A 27,579-nucleotide genomic window follows, 5' to 3' on the forward strand; every position below is an offset into this window, starting at 1 on the left:
AATGTACTGATTATGGGGACAACTACTTTAGACCCAGGAGAAAAGTCTGTTCTCCAGAATTAAGTACAAACACCCCAAATTGACTGAAAGGCTAGGAAATGATGATTTCTATTTCACTGAATATCACGGCCAATTCCAGGGCCTCTCAGGTGGTTCAGTGGTAAAGAATCCGCCTGCCAAGCAGGAGACCTGGGTTTGATCCCTAGGTCAGGAAGATCCCCTTGGAGAAGGAAATAGTTACCTACTCCAATATTCTTGCCTGAAGAATTCCATGGACAGAATCTGGTGGGCTACAGTCCATGGGGTTGCAGATTCAGACACAACTTAACAACTACACAGCAGTAGCAGCAGCATGGCCAGCTATGAATTTGCATATACATCGATGGTCATTTTTTGAAAAATCAGAATAAAGTAGAATGTGCAATGCTAGAATAATTTTCAATGATTAAAAGTCATTTCCATACACTAAAATATCAGGATTATAAAATTGTGGCTGATTTTATTTTCATCATTTGCTTTTCTAAAATATTCATGTTGATGTATGGCAAAACCAATACAATATTGTAAAGTAGTTAGCCTCCAATTAAAATAAAAAAATAAAAATAAAATAAAAAAAAATAAAATATTCTGAAAAGTTGTGTCACCTTCTCAATCAGTAAAGAGGGCAGTATTCGCGGGGCTTGGAGGATGTGCTCTGGATCCTCATTATAACTACCAGTTATTGTTGAACAAAACCATGGAAGAAAATTAGTTTACTTAGATGTTTTGGTTCTCGATAAGTGAGCATGGATGACGCAGTCATTTACATTTCAACCACAAGAAAGCTTTCCTAGCCACACGATAAAAGATCATTATACCCTTGTAATGGTCAAATTCACTATATCACAATGAACTTAAACTTTGATCATAAAATAGCTATAAGCTTTTTGTTTTGTTTTGTTGGATAAACAGGCAACTGGAAGAGAGAATCTAAGTTTTATACAAATTATATAATTTTAAAAAGGTGTCAAATTATACACACATAAATTCAGTGATATAGGTATGTTTTCCAGAGAATTCTGTCTAAATCCTGGATCATTCCCTAACTCCTACCCCTAGGGAAATTTCAGAAGAGGCCTCCTGGCCAAGAGGTATTATGCTTATGGTTTTTGTTTTTCCATGGAATCTTACGCAATGTATGGTTCTAGTTCAGCAGCACAAATAGATCTGACCTTGTTTTCTTCCAGTTACCATATAACTGGGTTTCCCTGTGGACATCTTGAGCCCAGATGCCATATCTACTACATTTTTATACCCCAGTTCCTGGTATGGTGATTGGCATGCAATTGGCATGCCTTTCCTCTGCTGAATTGAACCCTTAAGTTCAAAAAAAATAACCAGTCAAAATGTATAACAGAATGCTGCCTAAATTAATAAAGAGCTGAAAAAAAACCCCAGATGTACCTGTCCATTTATGCAGCCGCCAGCAATGATATTAGGGTCAGTCGGACAGAACTGGAAGCAGAAGATGTCATCTGGGCTTTCCAGCATTAACTAAGGTAAATCCCCAAATTCAAGAGAGAATGAGAAAAAGTATTATGATCATAGCAATGAAATAATATTAATAAAGTCAAAAGTCTAATTTTATGGTTATTTATAAAAACATGCACATGGAGTCCATTCCCAGAATTCTACCCCCGGAGAGGAAGCTGCTTTTGCTGAATTTTATTCTGGACGTTGATCGTGCACCTGAGAGCAGGGTTAAGGGGACCTGGTCTCCCCTCCTCCACCCTCCGTGGGTCAATGTTATATATTTTTTTTAATAAATAAAAAGACTATGAAATCAGTGCTTCTGAAAAATGTGGAGAGCAAGCTATGGGAGGTCAGGATATTTGTATGATTTATCTCCATCTGTATATACTAGCATGGCACAGAATGAGCACTCAAAAATAAAACATGTGAACAAAAAGAGATGATGGAGTTGCCAGTGATATTATTTCAAATTTTAAAGAAATACAGAACCCATAAACAAAATCAAGTGCCTGGGGGGTAGGGAGGAAGCTCTGCAAGGAATACAACAGTGTGAGGAAATAGATGTACTAACCATAGTTAGCATCTGTGCTACTGTGCCACCACCAAGCTCGACACTTGCATGGTTGTCATTCTTCTTTAAACATTAATGACCAAAAATATAGGTTCCAAAGGTCACTGGTTTACCAGCACTGAGCTTAAGATTTCAAATTGGAATTGGGATGGATTATCTTGGTTTTTTTTGGTATTTTGTGAATTCTAGAGAAAACTCTACTTTTGAAAATAAAATCTTTTAATACTTTCTTATAGTTTTGATTAGAACAAAGAGAAAATCACTTGCATTATATCTTTAAGAAATTATTTGCATATCTTTTTAAAACTATTCTTGAAAATAGAGGAGAGGAGAGCGTTTCTTTGCTCTTCCTATTTGCCAGGAGGTTCAGCCACACTTCCATGGCATGGACTGGAGAGTAATTCTACACTACTGGAAAATGCTAGAAAATCCCAGTGAGAGATGGCACCATTCTTGTGGTAAGTAGGCCAAGGAGGAAGAATGATAGAACTGTCATTTTGATCTCAGTATCTATAATAATTAAAGCATCTAGACTCTCTAGCAGTAAAAATTGTCTTTATTCAGATGAATTAAGGAAGAAGGAATAGGGGAGGCTAAGGCTGGAAAATTCTGAAAGAGATGGGAATACCAGACCACCTGACCTGCCTCTTGAGAAACCTGTATGCAGGTCAGGAAGCAACAGTTAGAACTGGACATGGAACAACAGACTGGTTCCAAATAGGAAAAGGAGTACGTCAAGGCTGTATATTGTCACCTTGCTTATTTAACTTATATGCAGAGTACATCAAGAGAAATGCTGGGCTGGAAGAAGCACAAGCTGTAATCAAGATTGCCAGGAGAAATATCAATAACCTCAGATATGCAGATGACACCAACCTTATGGCAGAAAGTGAAGAAGAACTAAAGGGCCTCTTGGTGAAAGTGAAAGAGGAGAGTAAAGAAGTTGGCTTAAAGCTCAACATTCAGAAAATGAAGATCATGGTATCTGGTCCCATCACTTCATGGGAAATAGATGGGGAAACAGTGGAAACAGCATCAGACTTTATTTTTCTGGGCTCCAAAATCACTGCAGATGGTGACTGCAGCCATGAAATTCAAAGACGCTTACTCCTTGGAAGGAAAGTTATGACCAACCTAGATAGCATATTCAAAAGCAGAGACATTACTTTGTCAACAAAGGTCCGTCTAGTCAAGGCTATGGTTTTTCCAGTAGTCATGTATGGATGTGAGAGTTGGACTATAAGGAAAGCTGAGTGCCAAAGAATTGATGCTTTTGAACTGTGGTGTTGGAGAAGACTCTTGAGAGTCCCTTGGACTGCAAGGAGATCCAACTAGTCCATTCTAAAGGAGATCAGTCCTGGGTGTTCATTGGAAGGACTGATGTTGAAGCTGAAACTCCAATACTTTGGCCACCTGATACGAAGAGCTGACTCATTTGAAAAGACCCTGATGCTGGGAAAGATTGAGGGCAGGAGAAGGGGATGACAGAGGATAAGATGGCTGGATGGCATCACTGACTCAATGGACATGAGTTTGGGTGAACTCTGGGAGTTGGTGATGGACAGGGAGGCCTGGCGTGCTGCGGTTCATGGGGTCGCAAAGAGTCAGACACGACTGAGCAACTGAATTGAACTGAAGGCTTATTAGGGAAACTTTAGTTACACAATGCTTTATAGAAACAAAATATTAATATATTTAAGTATGTTGAAAAAACTTAATTTAACACTATAAACTCCCTCCCCCTAAACAGAACTCATCTTGAGCAGACATTGGAAACTGAACACTGTGGGGGGTAAACCCAGCCATCAGTCTATTTTATTTGGATTGCTGTGTGTTTTGGTTTAGTTTTAGTTGAGGCATTTACAACTTGGGAGATCTCCCACAAAATTGCTGGATTCTGTCGACAAGCGGGACCACTTGACAGCAACAGCTGAAGAGTACTGTCCCCACAGATGGGCTGTGCACGCCCCAGAGCCGCAGTCCCCACCACGCCCCACTACTCCCACACCGTCATCTTTACTCATTACTACCTCCTGCTGGTGATCCTCGGAATTGACGAAGTTCAGTGAGAGACTAAAGTCTCTTTGCGTTTGAACAATTAGTATTGAAATAAAGCCCATAAAAGAGTTTGCTCTTTTAAAATCAATTGAACATTTCTCTTACAATATTTTTTAAAATACTATGTTGACTTGTTCAATAAACTTTTTCAATAAGCTGAGTGTAAACTTGAGTTTTGCTCAAATTGAATGACAAAAAATTCTGAAGAAAGCCTAGCTTTATATGGGTTTACAACCTTAAGTGATTATAAAATGATTTGCAATTAAAACTGCTTAAGATATGTGAAAGTAGTATTTGAAATTTTTAGACCATATGGATGACTCTCCTTTATTACCTGAGGATGTATGGGATCGGAGAAACTCCAGAAAAGAATCAGTGATGGTTGCAGCAATAATTTACCAGAAAAGTGGACCCTCTCTTCAAAGGACAGTCGTACAGCCACCGACACAGCTATTAGCCCTGTTTGGAACATAACTGGGAATTAAAATCTGCAGCCATTGTGCACAGAGAAGTGTTTTTAGGTTTTGTTTTGCTACATAGTCACTGTTCGCTTCCATTTTAATGGAACCTGTGTAAAAATATTCTACAGGAGACCAAGAGTATTGTTAGAGCTGTACTGTCTAATAATACATTGGTTGCCAATAGCCACTGTTGCCTATTAGCACTTGACTGTGGCTGGTCCACATTGAGATGGACTGTTGACATAAAATCAATGGTGCACTTTGAAGACTTAGTAAGAACAAAAGGTGTTTGTTTTTGTGAGGAGAGGGCCAACACTGGGCAGGAAAGGAGGAAGAAAGAGAGCAAGGCTGGTTCTGTCCATGGTTCCGCCCTCGCACATTCCTACCCTCTTAGCTGCTGAGCACTTTAAAGGAGATGTGTCTCTTATCTTGCCCAGTAATCAGAGAGGTAGAGTGTTGCAGGGAGTGAAGCTAGCATTGGGAGCCCAACAAGTCCCAGTCAAATCCAGATTTGGCATTACACCAGCTGGGCAACGTGGGAGCTCTGGTCCTCATCTTATAAAGTACAGACCACAGTGTGGTCCCAAAAGGTAGCTGGGAGGAGAGACGAAGAGAGGGTGAAGAAAGCTCTTGGCAGGCACAGGCACTCAGGAATAGAGACTGTCTTATTTAAAGTGAGCCAGTTTGCAACTTTACATATAAAAGCAACAGGTTATTCTGATGTCATCCCAGGAGGGAATCCCAGTCAAGACTCTGCCTCACCGTAGATGACTGGATGCCAGGAGACGCAGGTGATCATCTTCTCGGTTAGGCTGTGAAGGTCAGTAAAGGACTGGTACTCTTTCAGGTGGGTATCCGTCTTATCCCCAAAGGTGCCTTCTTCTTCTGCTAGGCATTTCCAGTCATGAATAAATGTATTCATGATTTCATTTTGCTGTAGGGCTATTTCCACACTATTTTGTAAATGAGAAAAGAATTAAAGGTTGAATTTTAGTATTCAATGATACGTCTTTCAGCAGCTCCTCCTGCTTCATTTATACTGAAAGAAAAAAATGTTCTCCGTTGTATTTCGTAACTAACGATTAACACCCCTGTGAAATATTAAATGACTTAAGCGAAAAAAAATTCATGGCAGTGTGCTACTCAGAACTTCTAGTGCCAGGATACTGTTAGCTGACAGCCTCTGCGTGCTCACTTGCTTCAGTCATGCCTGACTCTTTACAACCCCATGGACTGTAGCCCCCCAGGCTCCTCTGTCCATGGGTTCCTCTGGGCAAGAATACTGAAGTGGATTGCCATGCCCTCCTCCAGGGGATTTCTCGACCCAGGGCTCAAACTCACGTCTCCTGCATGGTAGGCAGATTCTTTACACTGAGCCACCGGGGAAACCCACAATAGCCTCCAACAGCATCACAATCTGCCTCAGCTTCCCAGCCAAGGTCATGCTCTCTGTGGGTCAATGACAGCACATAGGCTGCAGACTCCAGGGTTGCCGATTCTGCCCTGGGCCAGACTCCTCCAACAGGCCATCTTCCTCTGCAGCTCCCTGTCGGGGTGGCTGAGACTTTGTCTAAAGCTCTCCCTGCTCAATCATGTTTCCTCTTCCTTTATTTTTCACAGTGAACTTCTCAGTAAATGTCTACTTTGAACTTGATCTCATTTGCTTTTTGAAAATTCCAAATTGATAGAAAGAGCAAATTCTTTTAGCCATATTCAATACCAAATGATCATGTATACTAATTACTGTATTTATATATAATTATTATACTGATACATATAATAAGTATACTATATATATAATTCAAAACAACAAATGAGAGTTTCTCAAGGGAAGACTTGGAGTTTATTTATTTATTTATTTATTTTTTTAGAGCTTTTGTGTAATAAAGTTTTATTCAAGTATAAAGGAGATAGAGAAAGCTTCTGACATAAACATCAGAAGGAGGTAGAAAGAGTACCCCCTTGCTAGTGTTAGCAATGGAGTTATATACTTTCCAATGAATCCAAAGAATGTCTGGAGGTTGTAAAAACCTCACCAGACCTGGAAAAGGCAATGGCACCCCACTCCAGTACTCTTGCCTAGAAAATCCCATGGACGGAGGAGCCTGGTAGGCTGCAGTCCATGGGGTCTCGAAGAGTCAGACATGACTGAGCGACTTCACTTTCACTTTTCACTCTCATGCATTGGAGAAGGAAATGGCAACCCACTCCAGTGTTCTTGCCTGGAGAATCCCAGGGATGGGGGAGCCTGGTGGGCTGCCATCTACGGGGTCGCACAGAGTCGGACACGACTGAAGCGACTTAGCAGCAGCAGTCAGATTGGAGTTTAGAAATGTGTGTATATGCATGTGTGGGTGGTGGTTTTAGCTGTCACAGTGTCTGGGAAGTGCTAGTGTGTTTAATTCTATTTCTAATCTTCCCACAATGCATGAGACAGTCCTTAAAAAATGAAAAATTATCCTGCTAAAAGTACTAATATTGCTCCTTTGAAAAACAATCTGAGTACTCTTCTTAGTTTAAGGAACTCAGCTTGACAAGTTCCTGTTTTATAAGTTGCTATAATGTCTACTGTCCCTTTATGTGCTTAGGCTAGAAAACTCAGCCCACTCCCAAGGCCTCTAGGAGCTTTCCCACAAATAGAATGCCATCCAAGGTTTTACCCTAATGACTGAAAGTCCAAATAACTTTCAGCATCACCATGACCTGGAGCTATTAGAAATGCAGAGTGACAGGTTCCACCCCAGATCTACTGAGTTGGAACCTGCATTTTAACAAGATGCCCAGGTGGTTCATATGCACGTTAAAGTTTGAATCACCCTGTGTAGGGCAGGTTCACACCCAGAGCTGCAAGGTTTAAACTCAGTTTCAAGTAGAAGCATTTGTTATTAATAGCATTTTTCAAAATCATTTCTTTCTGTTTCAGCCTGCACTGGGAAGTAACTCACAAGGAAGAAGTGAAGACAACATCTTTTCTCTGGTTTCCTGTTTCTTGATTTCCCTGCACTGTACTACGTGGTTCCTGACTGTGATGAATCTGAGGCTTGCAAAGCTTGTAGCCTGAGTGAAAGCCCATGGGTATTGTTTTTTTCTTTTTCTTAACCTCAAGATGAATGTTTCTCAGTTGCTTTGAACTCCCTTGAAGTTTCTCACTTTCCTCTCAGATCATTTTCTTCTTTTGCAAATAATGCTTGCTTTAGTTTGTTCTAGACAAAATTCTATGACAAGGAAGGAACTCATTTCTAAAAGAGTTCTCATCCAGAACAAAACAAGGTTTATTTTAATTTTAAAAAATTAGCCAAACCTTAAAACAGTTCTAGAGTGGGAAGCATGGCTGTGATGTTTATGTGGGTTTCTTTTTTATTCTTGGCCAGGGCTGTTAAAATTCCTGTACCAATTTTCCCTCTTTCTTCTTATAGTTCTGGCTCCTCCATCCCACATCTCAAGGAAGGAATTATCAAGCTCTTTCTTCACTATTCCTCTCTTTGTAAGTATGGCAACTGAAAGGGAAGAATAAAAGTCCAAGTCTAAAGATAATATGCAGTGTACATAATTGAGAATTGGCTATAGAGCATTTATTCCCTCAAAATTGATTGTATATAGACAGACTTCTCATTTTTAATGTTCTTAGGAAAATTTTCAATAATTACTGAATTTTTGTGTGGAAAGGAAAAGAAACCTCAGGTATTCTGGTTTCTTTCTAATTGTCCACATAGGAAAAACTATAGCACACTTGCTGTGAGTGAGTGGAAAATAGTTAATTAGCTCTTTCTGAATAATTATACTGAAAATTTGAACCAGCTTCTCTCTAGGTAACAACTTTTTGAGAGTTGTTGGACTTTTCAAGACATTTACTCTTAAAATGTTTCCTTAAAAATAAAAAAAGCTTAACTTGGGCTATGTATGAATTTGTCTACCAAATCTTTAATTTGGGGAAAAAATGGAACCCAACCTTTTGGCACAGCTGGCAGACTTGTCCACCATTGGTTCCACTCATTTGAACTCTGATATCACCTTGATGAGACCTTCAAACTTTTTCTCCGGTTTAGAAGTCCTCAGGGTCTGCCTAGCGCCCTGGTATGAGTGAAGGGGGCATTCTGAAGACACTTCTCTTTCAGAGCCAGTAAGAGTGCAGCAACACAGGAATTAGAGATAAGGATGGCACATCCAAAATTTATATCTGAACTGAATTCAGATTCTCATTTAAAATATATTTTTGTAAATTCCTATCATGGTGATAATCATCCTCAACATCCACAACATCCCCATCTTTGTAATCCCATAAAAAAATCAAGAAAAAGACTTAAATAATAGAAACCATGGTAAATAAATGGTAATTTGCCATTAGGAAAACATCCTCACATGTTCAACAGTATATACCTTCCAGGTTCACGCCGTTTGGTGTGGCCCTAGCTTGGAAGGCCTAGGATGTTGCTTAGCAATAGAAGGGAAAGGAAGACAGAATCTGTAGAAAGTATCACATGTTCATGGGTGTCTAAGAACTGTCTTCACACTTTCTACCTGTACATCAGGTATGCAGTTGTTTATTAAGGTCTCTTATTACAAGTAAACAAACACATTTTATGTTTCTTTAATTTAATACACAATTTTTACCTTGTAGACACACTGTTAAGAAACTCAGTTAAAGTCTTTGATTGTCCCAATGCCTCTTTTTCTTCTTCCAAAAATTCTCTTGGATAATATTGCGTAGTAGCATTTTTGGGATGTGTCCTAATAAATTAAAAGAAATTGAATACCAAAAATTAGATCAAAGACAAATACAGGTCATGGCAGGTCAAAGATTTTTCTCTGTGACCATATTAGGATATTGTTTTATATTTAAATTCTATATATTGAATTTTTTCCTTACCTTAGATACCAGCTGCCATTCAAAGTATTTGTGAATTTCTCTCTGATGTAATCAGCAAGTTCTTTATTTTAAAAAAATTTAGATACTATTTTAAACTTACAGAAAAGTTTTAAGAAGGGTATAAGAAATTCCCATACACTCCTCACCCAGATTCATCAATTATTAACATTTCTAAACATTTTTAATTGGAAGATGATTGCTTCACAATGTTGTGTTGGGTTTTGCCATACAACAACGTGAATCAGCCATAAGTGTGTATATATATATATATATATATATATATATATGCCCTCCCACTGCCTCCCCATCCTGCCTCTCTAGGTCCTAACAGAGCTGCCAGACTGGGTCCCTATATTATATATTAATAGCAGCTTCCCATTAGCTATTTATTTCACATATGCGGAGAAGGCAATGGCACCCCACTCCAGTACTCTTGCCTGGAAAATCCCATGGGTGGAGGAGCCTGGTAGGCTGCAGTCCATGGGGTCGCTAAGAGTTGGACATGACTGAGCAACTTCACTTTCATTTTTCACTTTCATGCATTGGAGAAGGGAATGGCAACCCACTCCAGTGTTCTTGCCTGAGAATCCCAGGGACGGAGGAGCCTGGTGGGCTGCCATCGTCTACGGGGTCGCACAGAGTCGGACACAACTGAAGCGACTTAGCAGCAGCAGCAGTATATATATGTCAATGCTACTCTCTCAATTAGTCCCACTCTCTCCTTCCCATACTTCCCACAAATCTGTTCTCAATTATTAACATTTTGTTACATTTGTTTTTCATTCTTTCTTCATTTCATTAAATCAGAGTTTCTTTTTTTTTAGTTTTAAAATTTTTATTGCATAGTTTATTTACAATGTTGTGTTAATTTTTACTGTACAGCAAAGTGATTCAGCTATACATATACATATATGTATATCCCCTCTTTTTTGGATTTCTTTCCCATTTAAGTCACTAACAGTGTTATAGCTAGCCACTTTTTATTTGTATCTTTTTATGTATGTGCAAATTTTTACCTTGCCTAACCGAAAGAAGCAAAAGTTTTTAATGGAAGTGTTCCTAATTTTAAAAAAGGCTGCCTAATCACCTTCCAAAAAGTCTGTATGAATTTCCACTCCCACTTATGTTGCTCTTAAATCAAAACACAGGACTTATGCTCTTATGGAAACATACCTGCCTTGGTTTTCTTCCTGCCTGCCAACTAGTTAATCTAGTAATTAATGGTAACAACTTCAGAACCATAAGGGAAGATACTTTTGATTAAACAGACTCAAATTCCTCTCAGTAGGCAGGTACCATATTCCTTAGGAGTTGGTCCAGTGCTGGTTATTAATCTCCACTAATATCCACTCCTCAACATTCACTTTGGCATCCTGAGTCTTGTACTTGCTTCATACATTTCAGGATTTTAACAGATTCCTTAAATAAAATACCTCAGATTTCTGAAAAGAAAGGGAAGTTGCAATGTTGTTGGCTACAGTTTTAAAAAATATATATATGGACTAAGAAAAATGTTTTAATGTTTTCATAACATTCTCTACTTAGATTTACTATTTTTCAGAGAGTATGCAGGCTTTCTTCAATGTAAGGGATTGCCAAAAATCTCCAGCAGACGTTACGGGGACACAAGTTGTTCATTATTACATTGCTGCTAAAGAAATTTTTTGGGACTATGCGCCAGCTGGCATAGATTTCTTCAGTGGAAATAGTTTAACAGAAGCTGGAAGGTAATGATTCAGTGATTAAAATATTCATGGTTAAATAAAGATAATTGGACTTTTTCATAACCTAGCTATTCCTACAAGGACTTAAGCATTTTATAATAAAAAGATACTGATAAAACAAAGATGGTGTACACCTGTGGCGGATTCATGTTGATGTATGGCAAAACCAATACAATATTGTAAACTAATACAATTATGTAAAGTTTAAAAATAAAATTAAAAAAAAAACTTTTACTAATGAAAATAAAAAATAAATAAATAAATAAATTTATTTATTTTAATTGGAGGCTAATTACTTTACAATTACTAAATCAGAGTTTCTAAACCAGAGAGACCCTCTCCCATCCTCTCAATCCAGGAATATTTGGTAACGTCTGGAAACAGTTTTGGTTGTCACAACTGGAAGTGCTTTTGGCACCTAGTGCATAGAGCCCAGAGATGCTGTTAAACACCTTAGAGAGTACAAGACGGCACCCCACCTCACCCACCACAAGACAGAATTATCCAGACAGTGGTGTTGAGGTTGAGAAACTCTGCTCTAAATATACAAAACCAGAAATAATTTACATTTTGGCAGTAATGACAGCAGGATTCTGGGAGAAATTATTCCAGCCAGTTTGCTCTCAGTATTCGCCTCTACCCCTGGACATTATACGTTGTATTATACCTCTGGGCTTTGTCAGTCTCACCCACTAGATTGGGTGAGCTCCTTGATCTTAGGGTATGGGGCTGTAGAAAGATCATGTGATACAGTCCTTAAGAGAGTGCACTCTGGTGACAGGCTGCCTGGCTTTGAAGCCGGGTTCTGTCACTTACTAGCTATGTGACCCTGAGCTAATTAATTACATGTTGGCTGAAAAAGTTTGTTTGGGTTTTTCTGTTACATCATATGGAAAAACCCAAATGAACTTTTTTTGCCAACCCAATATTGAACCTCTCTGTGCCTGCGTTTTAATCTCTAACTGAAGTTCTTAATGTCCCCTAGCTCACAGTGTCATGGTAAGGATTGAATGTGTCATAGATGCAAAGCTTGTAAAACAGTGCCTAGCACATTTTAAGTGCTCCAAAAATTTAGGTTGTATGTAATCTGTGTTTGTCGAACAAATGTCAGTAACATGTCTCTGAAAGGCAAGTATATTAATGGATAGTAATAAAAAAGAGTACTGAAGAGAGTTTTGTTCATATTTAATTGAACAGTAACTTCTTTTTTCCCTGCCTAGATCAGTGTCTACAGCAGAAGACAGGATGATAGAGAGAAAGAATGTTGGTGTTGGAACCAGAGACTTGGGTTCAGATAGAACCCAAGATTTACCTTTTGGTTTTTATCCACACTAGGGCCCTCTGGGTAGGATTATGCGGCTCCTGGTGGTTTCATCATAGTGGCAACATGACTGAGTCACTCTCACTTTTTAACATGTGATTTGTTTTGTTGTTTCTCAGCAAATCTACTCATTACTGCTTAAAATTTAAATTATGTTCTAAACATTGTGCTTTCGTTTTTAACTTCTTTACTTTAGTTTCTTTATTTGTAAAATGGAAATAGTGTCTACCTCAGATGGCAGTTGTGAGAATTAACTGAGTTGTGTGTGCAAAGTACTTAGAAAAATGCCTGGTATGCCGTAAGAACACTGTAAACATTTATTTTCATAGTCATTAATCTTTGAACCTCATCTCTGATTTTTTTTTTTTTTTTTACTTCTTCCATCACAATCATATATCTCATCTTCTCCACCTAATTTCTGATCTTAGTAAATGGTACCAGCATTCTCCTAAGTTACGTGGATGTGAACTATTTGAATTCCTTTTGATTCACTCCTCCACACTTTCCTCCACTTTGTGGGTCAAGATCTGCAGCTATTTCTCATGTTTTCTCTCCACCTACATAGAAACAACTGTCCATCATAATCACTCAACATGCATGGAGAACCTACTAAATCTAAAGTCCTGTGGTTAGGGCCTCTGCTGTCATAAGTTCCTTCCTGAGTCTACCCTGGCTGACTCATTCTTTTTATTTTTTTGGAGTATAATTGTTTTACAATGTTGCATTAGTTTCTTCTGTACAATGAAGTGAATCAGCTATATGTATACATATATCCCCTCCCTTTTGGACCTCCTCTCACTCCACCCACATCTCACCCATCTAGGTCATCACAGGGCACTGAGATGGGCTTCCTGTTCTTTATAGCAGGGTCCCACTGTTTATCTATTTTACACATGGTAGTGTCTATATGTCAATCCTAATCTCCCAATTCCTCCCTTCCTTCCCTTCCCCTGCTCTGTCCACAAATCCGTTTTCTATGTTTGCATTTTTATTGCTGCCCTGGAAATAGGTTCATCTGTACCATTTTTCTAGATTCCACATAGGTGTGTTAATATACAGTATTTGTTTTTCTGACTCACTTCACTCTATATGACAGTCTCTAGATTTATCCACATCTCTACAGATGACCCAATTTCATTCCTTTTTATGGCTGAGTAAACAGAAATCTCTAGTTGGCTTGACTAAGAAATTTGTCTCAAAATCCAAGTTTCTTTTGTACTAATGAATCACCATTCTCCTTCCGGTCTTACCCTTACTTGTCAGTGTTTAATGATTTTTGATGTCCTAATTGTCTGCCAAGACTTGACTACCAGTCCTTGTCTACCAATCCTTGTCTTTCTCTTCATCTCTTTTGGTTTGGCCTGTCTGTCCATATACTCCCTGACTTCTGACTCATCTTATCCTGACCTCTGGTATCGATGTACATGTGCTCTAACTTAAAAAATTCACCCAAGGATTAAGTGTAGTTAGAAAAAACATCAAAAGGAGTTAGATTTGGGGGTACTTTAATGTTTAGAAGTTAGGAGGACAAGGATCCAGTAAAAGAGACTGAGAAGGAGCTGCCAGTGAGTTAAAAAGAGTACATTGAATATTGCTCATAAGCCAAGAAGAAGAAACAGTCAACAATGTTAAATACTGCTGAGAAATAGAGAGAGAGGGTATCTGAAAACTGGATTAGGCAATCAGACCACTGCAGGTCTTTGGGGACCTTGTTAAGACTAGAGTGGGCTTAAGACAGAATGGAAGAAGAGAAGGTAGAATTAGCAAATGTGGAAAACTTCTGTGAAGAGTTTTGTTGTTAAGAAAAAAAAAAGCAGAGAAATTAGCTAATTGTTTGTTGGTTCTAATGATGGGAGTTTTAGGATTTTGTATTTACACATGTCTCCTTTTCACTCTTTCTTGGTTTACTGCCACCACTTTATTTTAGACACTGGTCACATTTTACCTGTGACCAGGTTTAATTATAGAAGACTCTTATCTGGGCTTCCCAGGTGGCTCAGGTACCTGCAATGCAGGAGACATGGGCTTGATCCCTGGGTCAGGAAGATCCCCTGGAGGAAGGCATGGCAATTCACTTCAGTATTCTTGCCTGGAGAATCCCATGGACAGAGCTGCCTGGCAGGCTACAGTCCATAGGGTCGAAAAGAATCAGACATGACTAAGCGACTAACACACACACACACACACACACAGATGACTCTGGCCAATCTCCTCAACTACAGGCTTTTTTTCCCCTCTGTACTCCAATACATACTGCCTTGCTCATCTTATTTTTTTTTTAATTTATTTTTTTTTAATTATGAAAGTGTGATAATATATTTACAGGAGACTTGGAAAATACAGGATAAGGTTATATATAGTTCCATTATATATTCCAGTTTTTTTAAGTAGATAAATTAAGATTTTTAGTTGGAGTTTCAATACTAAGCTCTCAAAAATTAAACTGGCTCAACTTATTTAATAGCTTTAATATTTCCTCTTCTTTGCTTCAGAACTTGAAAAAATTCCTTCCTGCCTGCCACAGAGAATCTGCTTGTCTTCTGCCTCAGCTACTCCTTCCACCCAACCTGGGCTAGTCCTTTGCGAACTCTGCTTATACCACCCCCTGGAACTGTGCAGGTCATTAAAAAAATTCTGGGCAGTTTTCTCTTTCTCTAGGTCTCAAAATCATAACCAACATTTGTGGCTTATCTTCTATAGATCTAAAATTATTTCAAAATAAAAGTTTTTTCATCCTAAAAATAAGCCTGCATGCGTGCTAAGTTGCTTTAGTCATGTTTGACTCTTTGCGAGCCCATGTACTGTAGCCCGCCAGGGTCCCCGTCCATAAGATTCTCCAGGCAAGAATACTGGAGTGGGTTTCCATACACTGCTCCAGGGGATCTTCCGAACCCAGGAATTGAACTCGCGTCTCCTGCTTTACAGGCCCATTCTTTACCGCTGAGTCACTGGGGAAGCCCCTTTATACAGTTATATATATACTTGTATATCATTTTCCTAGTAAGATTTTTAAGAAGCATTGGTAGTTATAATTAGTTTTTCTTGAGCTGGATTACTCTGTGATGTGGCCTCACTGTCCATTAGTTTCTATTATAAAGCTCTGTCACAGTAATCACAGATGCTGCCAGGTTTTACCATAGTTGCTTTTGAAAAAAAAAAATATATATATATATTCATTTCATACTTACCATCTTGTCTGAGTACTTGTTTCCTTGATTTGGGGGACTACTTGCATGCCAACATCTCTCTCAAGTTGCTTAAGGGTGAAATTTTTATCTGGATAGGCTGTACATTCAATATAGGCATCTTTCACACTGGAAGCGTTCTGGTCACTGAACTTAACGGGGGCGCCAAATTCACTTCGTTTTCGAGAAATCATATATGTAATCTGCAACACAGGTGAGCAGTAAAGGAGACAAAAGTCTCTGGAGAAGAACAGATGTGTGGTCGACAGCACTGGTGCTCTGCCCACATCCTCTTGGATGTAATTTCTGTGCACCTTTCCAGGTCTTGCGCTCTCGGTTCCCAAAGCCACCACCTATTGCTCCTCCATGGAGGATGCTCTAGGGCTACCAGGCCACTTTGCCTGATGGCACAAGGAACAGGAAGTGACTGGCAGTTTATATCCTGACCAGGGATAGACAGTAGGAGACACAGGTAAGCCCATCTCTTTTGCTTTAGTTTGGGACAACTCTGAGGTATAACTTACACTCCAGAGTTCCCTAGGGGTGCAGGCTGAAGCCTTCCCTCTGCTAGACTTTTGCCTAAGAGTGCACCCTTGCAAGGCTTCTGCCATGTCTCTGTCCTGCTGCTCCCCCCATTCTTTTCTGAGACACTTTAATCACTTGTACACAATTGCTCCTCGAAGGGGCTGCTCTGGGAATGCCCTAGTTTCCTAGGGCTGCTGTAATCACATACCACAGACTAGGTGGCTTAAAGCAACAGCAATTTATTCTCACTTGTTTGTGGAGGCTAGAAGTCTGTAATAAGGATGGATGTGTGTATATATAGCTGATTCATTTCTTTGTACAGCAGAAACTAACACAATATGGTAAAGCAACTATACCCCAACTTAAAAGGAAAAGAGCTGTTAGAGGGTTGGTTCCTTCTGAAGACTCTGCGGGAGAATGTGTTCCCTGCCTCTTTCCTTGCTTCTGCTGACACAGCCAGCAATCCTAGGTGTTCCCTGGGGGCAGATCCATCACTCCAACCTCTGCCCCCATCTTCCATGGTGTTCTCCTGGTGTTTCTGTCTTCACAACCCCATCTTCTTATAAAGACCCCTGCCATAATGGATAAAACTCCCCTTATTTCCTTTCTGAAGTACTGGAGGGTAGGACTTCAACTTATCTTTCAGGAGGAGATATAATTCAACCCGTAACACCCACCTAAGACAGTGACCATTCTTCTATCAAAAGAAAAACCATAACTCCACAGCAAACATAGCAAAGCATATGGATTCCTCAGGAATAAGTGTTGCTCAGCTCTAGGGAGGTGATAACTGGAGATCATATTCAAGCTGCTGACCTGTTTTGTAGATTCCTTAACTGATTCTTCTTCGATTTCTTTTTCACTGCCCAAAGAAACCCATGGTTTAGAAATAGGTGGCCTATAAATATATGTTTCTTCAGGAATATGATCTTTATATTCTTCTTGTTCTTCTGGTAGTTCTGGGGGCTGGAATAAAATAAATAGCATTCTAAGATGTATCACCAGAAAACAAACTTACAGTTACCAAAGAGGAAAAGGGAAGAGAAATAAGTTAGAAGTTTGGGGTTAACATATACATACTAATGTGCGTGAATGTGTGCGAACTCGCTCAGTTGTATCCAATTCTTTGTGACCCTTTGGACTGTAGCCCGCCAGGCTCCTCTGTCCATGGGATTTTCCAGGGAAGAATACTGGAGTGGGTTGCCATTTCCTTCTCTAAGGGATCTTCTTAACCCAGGGATCGAACCCATGTCTCCTGTGTCTCCTGTATTGGCAGGTGGATTCTTTACCACTATCACCACCTGGGAAGCCCCATATACAAACTACTATATATAAAATAGATAACCAACAAGACCTACTGTATAGCACGGAAACTACACTCAATATTTTTTTGTAATCTATAAGGGAAAAGAATCTGAAGAAGAATATATATGTAAGTATATGTGTGTATATATATATGTGTGTGTGTATATATATATGTCTGAATCACTTTGCTGTACACCTGAAACTAACAACATTGTACATCAACTATACTTCAATTTTTTAAAAGAGATAAGTTCAGCAGAAAATACACACATATATAACCAAATTTAGGTTATAGTTATACATGTTTTTTTGCAATAAACTTTACTTTTATATAAATTCATGAAGCTCTCCCTTATTATTTTTCTTCTTTGTTGGTTCATGCTGTTCAGTTATGAGAAGGAAACTAAGCCAAAAAGGGAAGAATAAAGGGCAAAAAAGAAAGAATTTAAGGACAAAATAGGAAGCTGAAAGAAGAAAAAGATAGGAGAAGAATAAAGGGAAAAGATGTGTGATAAGAAAAAAGTATTGAAGAATATGGAATGCGAAAACTTGATAAAATATAAAACTAATTTTCTCTGATTTAATAATGCTTTTTGATAAGAGGATTACATGTATGAATAAACATGAGATCCACTAAATTATAAAGAGTGAATGTTTTTTTAAACCAAGATGTCCACAAGGAAGAGGTGCAAAGAGATACAGACACGGATATAAATACAGATATAGATCTATAACTGTTCATTGCTACCTTATTCATTAATAGTGAAAAATATGGGCAATTAAATGAATGTCAGTAGGGAAAGGGTTGATACACTGTGGAATAATCAGAAAATAAAATCTCATAAAACAATTGGAATGAACAAACTCAATCTGTATGTATATGATGTCTAAATGTATCAAAATGAATAGATCCTAGAATTTTACAATTCAGTGAAAAACAGAAGCTGCAAAACGAGTTGTATACTTTTATGTAAATTTTAAGCAATATGATATATTATATGTAGAACATACATACATGGTGACAGTATGAAACCTTGAACAAAAGACGATAACAACCTTAGAACAATAGTTCCTTATAGAGATGTTTGAAAAATTGAATTAAGAAGGATGTGTAAGAGGGAGTGAAACATTATCTGTTATATTTTGTTTCAAAAGACTTTAAAGTAAATATGATAAAATATCAATATTAACATTTGTTAATTCTGTGTAGATATTTGTTTCATCGGGTATACCTTTCTATACACTGGAAATATTCTGCTATAATAAAAAACTAAAACACAGAGAAAAACAACCATAAAAATGAAATTGAAAATGTTGACTAACAAATATATCAAATTTAAAAAGTCTTAGGTATTTTAAAACTCTATGGCGTTCTTTTATTTTTCTTGCTACTGGGCAACCATGCAAACTCCTCTGTCTCCCTCACTTTGACTACACTTCCTCATGAGGATGCTAGACTGGAAGGCAACTTGTTACCTTTCATGACTACTTTGAATGCAACACCCCAAAGGTGAATTGACTTCTTTTCCTTGGAAACTACCATTCTTTTATTTTTCACTTATCTTTGACACCCCATTCCCTTCAACCGCCCAATGACCAAGTTGTCCTTTCAAATTTTTGCTTTTGAATAATCATAGCAAATATGTATGAAGCCCCAGCTTTGTGTCAGGTGCTGTACAAAGGGCTTTTCCTGTTTGGGCTTATTTAATCTTCATGACAGCTCTACTGGTACCACCATTTTGCAGCTGAGAGGTTCAGTAACTTACCTGAAGTCATGGAGATGGCAGGAGAAGAACCAGGAATATAGGCCAACGAATGGCTGACAGCAGATTCGCTGTTTCCACTCTCATTGGGCAAGTGAAGGGCAAAGAAGGAGATGTCTTAGCTGCCTCACTGCACCCTTACTGCTCACCTCCTCTAGGTCCCAGGGAATCAGAGCCGAACAAGAATAATCGTGGACATGTCTGCTCCCCACCCCCAGAGGTAGTGCTTCCTTCTGCCAATCAGCAGGTCGCACTGACTTAGGGTGCGCTTACATTTAAATAGTTTTCCTTGCCCTCTTCAGTTCCAATAAGATAGAAGTTAAGTCCATACTTGAAGTCTCTATCGTAGACAAGGAGAAGCTCATCTCCAGGATATTCCTACAAAAACATAATCAAAAGAGAAGCTTAATGTTCAGCAGTCATTCAGTGTATTCAGATATTGGCACCAAATTAATATTTCTTTAATCAATCAATCGTAGAAGAAAACCATAGTGCTAATCTATCGTTAATAACCCCTAATTGCAAAGTTATTTTATTAACTTACAAAAGCTCTTGAAACACAATGGGTGGATAATATATATGGCTGTGTCCCTTCACTCTTCATCTGAAACTACCACAACATTGTTAATTGGCTATAACCCAATACAAAATAAAAAGTTTAAGAAAGAAAGGAAAAAATAAAAACCACAATGGGTTCAGGGAAATTTACCATGCAATTTTATTTCTAACAAGGAAAAAAAGAAGTATTCCTTTTATCTGGTGTTGTACTCTTTAGCATGTTTGCAGACAAATTAGGACTAAAATTATGAATGTTTACAATCAAAGCAGTATGGGAAAATAGAGTAGGTTCCCTTTCTAGTTAAAATAGGGCAAGAACGAGCTTTTCTGGGTGTGGAATAAAACAATCTGTCACTGATGGGAGTTTGTTTTTCACAAAGGGTCGTTGAGAAGGATTCCCAAAGAGACATGGACAAGATAGCATTTGTCCAAGGTAATGGGAAATGTCAGATTTGAGCTCAAGAATCTCTCCAACTTTTGCGATTATGTATCAGGAACCTCTTGAGGTAAGGCTGAAAAATAAAGAGGGGTGACATACCTACCTGAACAATTTTTTTGACTGGGTAGAAATCAGATACTGCAGCTCTGTTTGCAAAGTCTGCAAAAATATCTTCTTTCTTGATAAGTTTGTAAGGTTGTTCTTCTGTGACATCTTCATCTACTCTGCAGTTAAATATTTCCTGGGTCTTGGTAGTTAACACTAATGGATAAATTTCTGGATGACCTGGGAAAGGCAAAGTGAATTTAGACATTAAATATAACCATTTAAAATATGAACACTAGGAAATATGCAGTTGTTTGCTTTAAATAATTGCCTGGTTAAAATTTTAAAAGACTTTAAAATCATTGTTCATATTTTAAAAGTAAGTTTGTCCATTATAAAAAATGTCAGCAAATAAATTTATTTATAAAACAGAAACAGACTCACAGACTTAGAAGACAAACTTACGGTAACCAAAGGGGAACTGTGGTTGGGGAGAGGGATAAATTGGGAGTTTGGGATTGACATATACTCACTATTATATTTAAAATAGATAACAAACAAGGAGCTACTGATTAACACAGGGAACACTACTCAACGTTCTGTAAAAACCTAAATAGGAAAGAATCTGAAAAAGAATAGATATATGGATGTGTGTAACTGAATCACTTCTTTGTAAAGAAGAAACTAACACAACATCATAAATCAACTATACTCCAAAATGAAATAAAATTTTTTAAATGTTAAAAAGATAAAAAGGCAGAAGTAACAATTACCCATAATAGTATCTCTCAAGAGAGAACCTATATTGTTTGTTTCATTCCAGTCACTCCATACATATTAATAGTATCTTAAATGAAATTCTAAATCCTGCCTTTTGTACTTACCATTATATCAGTAGACTTTTACTATGACATTATATAATTTTTCTAATGCATCATTTTAAACTAGCGTAATTCTGTAGCATAGTTTTTAATCACTCTGTTGTTGGTAAGCATTACTTTTATTTTTCTAATTTGTTTCTAATGATTATAAACAACTCTACAAACAAATACCTAGTTTATAAAGTTTTATCACATTTCAAATTCTTTTCTTAGGATAGGTTTTAAAAGTGAAATTTTGGTTTGAAGGTATTATTGCCCTTTTAGGCTCTAACCTAAACATGTATTGCCTTCCTAAAACACCCCATCCCTCCCTGTTCACCTGCTGCTCTCTCTCACCAGGTGACCTCGTTTGCCCTCACAGAGAAAATTCTGTCTGTACAGCAAAGAATCCTGCGACAGCCTTCGGCCCTGCCCACCAGCTGATGAGCACAAGCCCTGACTTTCTGCCTTTCCCTTCAGTCTGAAGACCTGCCTGCCCCTCTTCGCCCTTCTCAGCCCATCAATGCTTCCTCCCTACTGGCTTTCCTACGTCTGTGCTGTTTGCCCTTAGTATGCCCTTCAATAGTTACCTCTGCTCCCCAGGGCTCTTTTTCACAGTCAAACTTGTTATTCAGTTCTTCACATCTTAAAGCTACTGACTTTCCAATTAGGTCATATTGGTAAACCTGGCAGTGAGGAAGAAGGTGGGATAGGGAGTTCCTTTTCCCTCCTCTGGTTCCCCAATCCCAGAACTGCCCTCAGAAGAGGAGGAGGCGAGGTTCAGGAGGCTTCCATTCCTCTTCTTCCTGTCCCTTGCTCCCACCCCAGGTCAGTGCTGGGCAGCAGCAGACCCTAGGACAGTGGATGGAAGGGAACAAGGTATCATTTTGCCTCTTGCCATCTCCTCTCTCAAGCCTTCTTCTCATTTTCTTTCTTTTTTTTTTAATCATCATTAGCTTCTACCACCCCAGTCTCAGTTCTGCATTTACCCCCAGAACTCTGTCCCCTAACTACAAGCTCCCAGAGTCCCAGAACCCACTCTCATCCTCTCCAGGCCCCACACCTGGGTGTCTGACACCCTCCCTCCACTGCTCAACAAGAGCATCATCGAGGGGAGAAGTGCATGTGGCCTTTCAAGTAGGAATTGTGAGCTTTGTTTTTAGTCTCTATAGGCGCAACACTGATTATATATGGAAATATATTGCAAAGTACAGTCAGTGGGCATAATAAGCAAACATTTGGAATGTAAGTTGTTGACGAATTAGAAACAAACTGCCAGTTTTTATCTCCTGAAAAATACTAATCAGTGTTACGCCTATAGCGACTAAAAACCCCCAAATCACCTGAATAATTATATCATTGAGCCACTAGGGCTGGAAGTCAGTGTTTCTGTGGTCGACACCAAAATCAGATTGATTATATTCTTTGCAGCCAAAGATGGAGAAGGTCTATACAGTCAGTAAACACAAGACCAGGAGCTGACTGTGGCTTAGATCATGAACTCCTTATTGCGAAATTCAGACTGAAATTGAAGTGGAGAAAACCACTAGAACATTCAGGTATGACCTGAGTCAAATCCCTTATGACTATACAGTGGAAGTGAGAAATAGATTTAAGGGACTAGATCTGATAGACAGAGTGCCTGATGAACTATGGATGGAGATTTGTGACATTGTACAGGAGACAGGAATCAACCATCCCCAAGAAAAAGAAATGCAAAATGGCTATTTGAGGAGGCCTTACAAATAGCTGTGAAAAGAAGGAAAGTGAAAAGCAAAGGGGAAAAGGAAAAATATACCCATTTGAATGCAGAGTTCCAAAGAATAGCAAGGAGAGATAAGAAAGCCTTCCTCGGTGATCAATGCAAAGAAATAGAGGAAAACAATAGAATAGGAAAGACTAGAGATCTCTTCAAGAAAATTAGAAATACCAAGGGAACATTTTATGCAAAGATGGGCTTGATAAAGGACAGAAATGGTAGGGATCGAACAGAAGCAGAAGATATCAAGAAGAGGTGGCAAGAATACACAGAAGAACTGTACAAAAAAGATCTTCATGACCCAAATAATCATGATGGTGTGATCACTCACCTAGAGTCAGACATCTTGGAATGTGAAGTCAAGTGGGCCTTCGGAAGCATCACTACGAACAAAGCTAGTGGAGGTGATGGAATTCCAGTTGAGCTATTTCAAATCCTAAAACGATGCTGTGAAAGTGCTGCACTCAATATGTCAGCAAATTTGGAAAACTCAGCAGTGGCCACAGGACTGGAAAAGGTCAGTTTTCATTCCAATCCCAAAGAAAGCCAATGCCAAAGAATGCTCAAATTACTGCACAATTGCACTCATCTCACATGCTAGTAAAGTAATGCTCAAAATTCTCCAAGCCAGGCTTCAGCAATACATGAACCGTGAACTTCCAGATGTTCAGGCAGGTTTTAGAAAAGGCAGAGGAACCAGAGATCAAATTGCCAACATCTGCTGGATTATCGAAAAAGCAACAGAGTTCCAGAAAAACATCTATTTCTGCTTTATTGACTATGCCAAAGCCTTTGACTGTGTGGATCACAATAAACTGTGGAAAATTCTGAAAGAGATGGGAATGCCAGACCACCTGACTTGCCTCTTGAGAAACCTGTATGCAGGTCAGGAAGCAACAGTTAGAACTGGACATGGAACAACAGACTGGTTCCAAATAGGTCAAGGAGTACGTCAAGGCTGTATATTGTCACCCTGCTTATTTAACTTCTATGCAGAGTACATCATGAGAAACACTGGGCTGGAGGAAGCACAAGCTGGAATCAAGATTGGCAGAAGAAATATCAATAACCTCAGATATGCAGATGACACCACCTTTATGGCAGAAAGTGAAGAAGAACTAAAGAGCCTCTTGATGAAAGTGAAAGAGGAGAGTGAAAAAGTTGGCTTAAAGCTCAACATTCAGAAAACGAAGATCATGGCATCCAGTCCCATCACTTTATAGCAAATAGATGGGGAAACAGTGGAAACAGTGGCTGACTTTATTTTTGGGGGGCTCCAAAATCACTGCAGATGGTGACTGCAGCCATGAAATTAGAAGATGCTTACTCCTTGGAAGGAAAGTTATGACCAACCTAGATAGCATATTCAAAAGCAGAGACATTACTTTGCCAAGAAAGGTCCATCTAGTCAAGGCTATGGTTTTTCCAGTGGTCATGAATGGATGTGAGAGTTGGACTATAAAGAAAGAAAGCTGAGCGCCGAAGAATTGATGCTTTTGAACTGTGGTGTTGGAGAAGACTCTTGAGAGTCCCTTGGACTGCAAGGAGATCCAACCAGTCCATCCTAACAGAGATCAGTCATGGGTGTCCATTGGAAGGACTGATGTTGAAGCTGAAACTCCAATACTTTGTCCACCTGATGCGAAGAGCTGACTCATTGGAAAAGACCCTGATGCTGGGAAAGATTGAGGGCAGGAGGAGAAGGGGACGACAGAGGACGAGATGGTTGGATGGCATCACCGACTCAATGGACATGGGTTTGGGTGGACTCCGGGAGTTGGTGATGGACAGGGTGGCCTGGTGTTGAGAGAGTCATTTCCTAGGCAGGTTGATAGGGAGTCTAGGGGTCCCCTAGGAGAGAGGGGTCTGGAATTCTCAAGGAGGAAGAAAGGACAAACTTTTTTTCTTTCTCTACATTCCTTAGGATTATATAACAATAATGTATCCTGCCTAAGGACAGTCTTTGGATTCAACCTTCTGTTATCTTAAAATATAAATTATGGGAGTAGACCTGGTCTTTACAAGGATGTATCTTGCCTGAGGACAGTGTTACCTTAAAATGTAAATTATGGGAGTAGGTCTGATGAGGTCTATTACAACCTCCAGACATTCTTTGGATTATATAACCTCACTGTTAACACTAGCAAGCGGGTACCCTTTCTGCCCCCTTCTGATGCCTATGTCAGAAGCTTTCTCTATCTCCTTTATACTTTAATAAAACTTTATTACACAAAAGCTCTGAGCAATCAAGCCTCGTCTCTGGCCCCGGATTGAATTCTTCTCCTCCGGGGGTCAAGAATCCCGGTGTCTTCGCGTGATTCAACAACAACCTTTCAGCGTGCTCCGGTGCATGGGGTCTCAAAGAGTCGGACATGACTAAGTGACTGAACTGAACTGAATGCCTCGTAAGAGTTCTTGCAGTTTTGCCTTAGAAAACCACTAGGTGGAACTGTGAGACCCACACAGAGCTAGAGCTGGAAAGGAGGTGGCTGTCCTTCATGAACAGAGGTGCTCATAAAGGCCAGAAAGCTTCCTACCATCCAAGAAACTGGAAGGGCAGGGACCAAGATGTGTTCTATGTCACCCACTGCCACTAAACATACTTCAAATCCTACTAGCTAGATATTCTTCATAAAAATAATCCTTTCACACTAACTGAGCATTAAAAAATTATTTATTTGGCTGCACTGGGTCTTAGTTGCAGCATATGGGATCTAGTACCCTGACCAGGGATTGAACCCGGGCTCCCCTGCATGGGAGTGCAGAGTCTCAGCCACTGGACCCCCAGGGAAGTCACTAACTTGTCCTTGTCAAGGCAACTTTAACATAGGATCTTACATTTCTTTATCTAGAAGTTAGTAGTATTAGTAGCCCGTTTCTGGCTGGGATCTACAATCAGTAATAACTGTAGGCAACTAGTAGCCAGTAGACCACACAGAACTACTATAGTCCAGTACCTCCACGCCCTACCTGAACAACGGCCAAACTAAACAGAGGAAGGTCTGACTTTCTGGACACCCCAAGGATCTCTGGCTAAATTTAATCAAAGAACTGTTGTTATCTAGGCTTTGAGGCCTGCACTGAAGACAGCACTGTAGGTGTATAACAGTGAGGCTCTGGTAATTTGTGGTGAGATGGGCTCTGGGCTCTGCTGTGCCTCTAGCAGAGTGGGAAACTGGCTGGTCCAGGAGGGTGAGAAAGATGTTGGAGCAGAGAAGGCATGCAGGGCCTCCTGAAGCTTGCAGAGGTCAGAAGTGCTTCCATGGGGGCAAGACCTGCTGGACATTTTGCCAGCCCAGGGCAGTGAGTGAATGACAGCGAGTGAAAAACAGCCTGCTATATAGAAGCTTCTGGGAAACACCTACTGCCAGGCACTGTTCCAAGCACATTACACAGATTATTAATTTATTTACTATTTATAACAACATTCTGAAGACATTACTGTAACTGCCTGCATTTTTTAGCTGAGAAAACTGAGGCCCACAGAGTACAAGTAAAGTATCCAAGGTCAGGGGCTAGGAGTTAGATATAGGGGACCTAGGTTCCAAACCAAATTCCCTGCACTGCATCTAGCATGCTGTACTTTCTCTCAAATGTGTGACACAGAAGAGCACAGCAGAGGGTCCTGCGCCTCTTCACACACAGTCAGGGAGGTAACAAAGGTCCACTGCACAGGATGCAGACAGTGCAGTTATTCACCTAGGAGCCTAGCAGAGCAGGGGCCCACGGCAGACTCAAGCTCTCCACAACTAACTCGCTGGGGATCCTATGTGCACACGGATGCAGGCTGTGCAGTACAAGTCACAGGCCACACGGCAATTAGGCCAATCCTGCGTACTGAACCAGTGTGTACATAAGTCCTGTGCATTTCATCCATATCTTTATTTTAACATTTTGGTTTACTTTTTAAAAAACAGTTCTAGTGAGATATAATTGATAAATAATAAACCATAGATGTTTAAAGTGTACATATATTGATAAATATATGCATTGATTCATGAAACTATCACCACAATTGAGATAAAGAACACAACCATAATACATAAAAATTTATTTCTGCCCCTTCTCCCAGCACCCTTCCTCACTCCCAGGCAATCAGTGATCTGCTTTCCATTTCTATAGATCAGTAGTTTGTTTTTTATGGCCTATTTATAAATGCACATTATATGCTTTCCGTTTGTCTTCTTTTGCTTAGCACGATTATTTTGAGATTCATTTATGTTGTTCCACATAGCAAGAGCTCATCCCTTTAGCTCATTCTGACTAGAGTTTCATAAAAGAAAAAAACAGGCAAAGACTTCTGAGGATTTACAATTTGGGGTGTTTTTTTCCTAGGAAATTTTTGCCTAATCCAAGGTCACAAATATTTTTCTCCTATGTTTTCTTCCAGAAGTTTTATAATATCTGGTTTTACATTTAGGTCTATGATCCATTTTGAGATACTTTTTGTATGTGATGTGCAGTATGGGTTGAGGTTCACTTTTTTGTCTGTAGAGATCCAATTGTTTCAAAATCACGTATTGAAAAGACTGTCTCTTCTCCACTGAATTGCCTTTGTATTTTTGTTGAAAATCAATCGGCCATGTATATGTGAGTTTATTTCTGGACTCTTCATTTTCATTCATT

At 39.3% G+C, this 27,579-nt stretch overlaps 1 protein-coding gene across 1 annotated transcript in view; it reads right to left on the reverse strand.

Annotated features, from left to right (window-relative positions):
- DNAI3 (dynein axonemal intermediate chain 3) overlaps positions 1-27,579 on the reverse strand; it is an 85,235-nt gene that overhangs the window by 46,263 nt on the left and 11,393 nt on the right. Inside the window, exons 4-11 of the mRNA XM_006047532.4 lie at positions 20,393-20,574; positions 19,566-19,670; positions 17,041-17,190; positions 15,703-15,902; positions 9,214-9,330; positions 5,365-5,555; positions 4,476-4,600; positions 1,444-1,533 (exon numbers count right to left, since the gene is read on the reverse strand). Of these exons, the coding sequence (XP_006047594.2) occupies positions 1,444-1,533; positions 4,476-4,600; positions 5,365-5,555; positions 9,214-9,330; positions 15,703-15,902; positions 17,041-17,190; positions 19,566-19,670; positions 20,393-20,574 (1,160 nt within the window). The remainder of the gene's footprint in view (positions 1-1,443; positions 1,534-4,475; positions 4,601-5,364; positions 5,556-9,213; positions 9,331-15,702; positions 15,903-17,040; positions 17,191-19,565; positions 19,671-20,392; positions 20,575-27,579) is intronic.

Source organism: Bubalus bubalis, chromosome 6, assembly GCF_019923935.1.
Source record: "Bubalus bubalis isolate 160015118507 breed Murrah chromosome 6, NDDB_SH_1, whole genome shotgun sequence".
Taxonomy (NCBI): domain Eukaryota; kingdom Metazoa; phylum Chordata; class Mammalia; order Artiodactyla; family Bovidae; genus Bubalus; species Bubalus bubalis.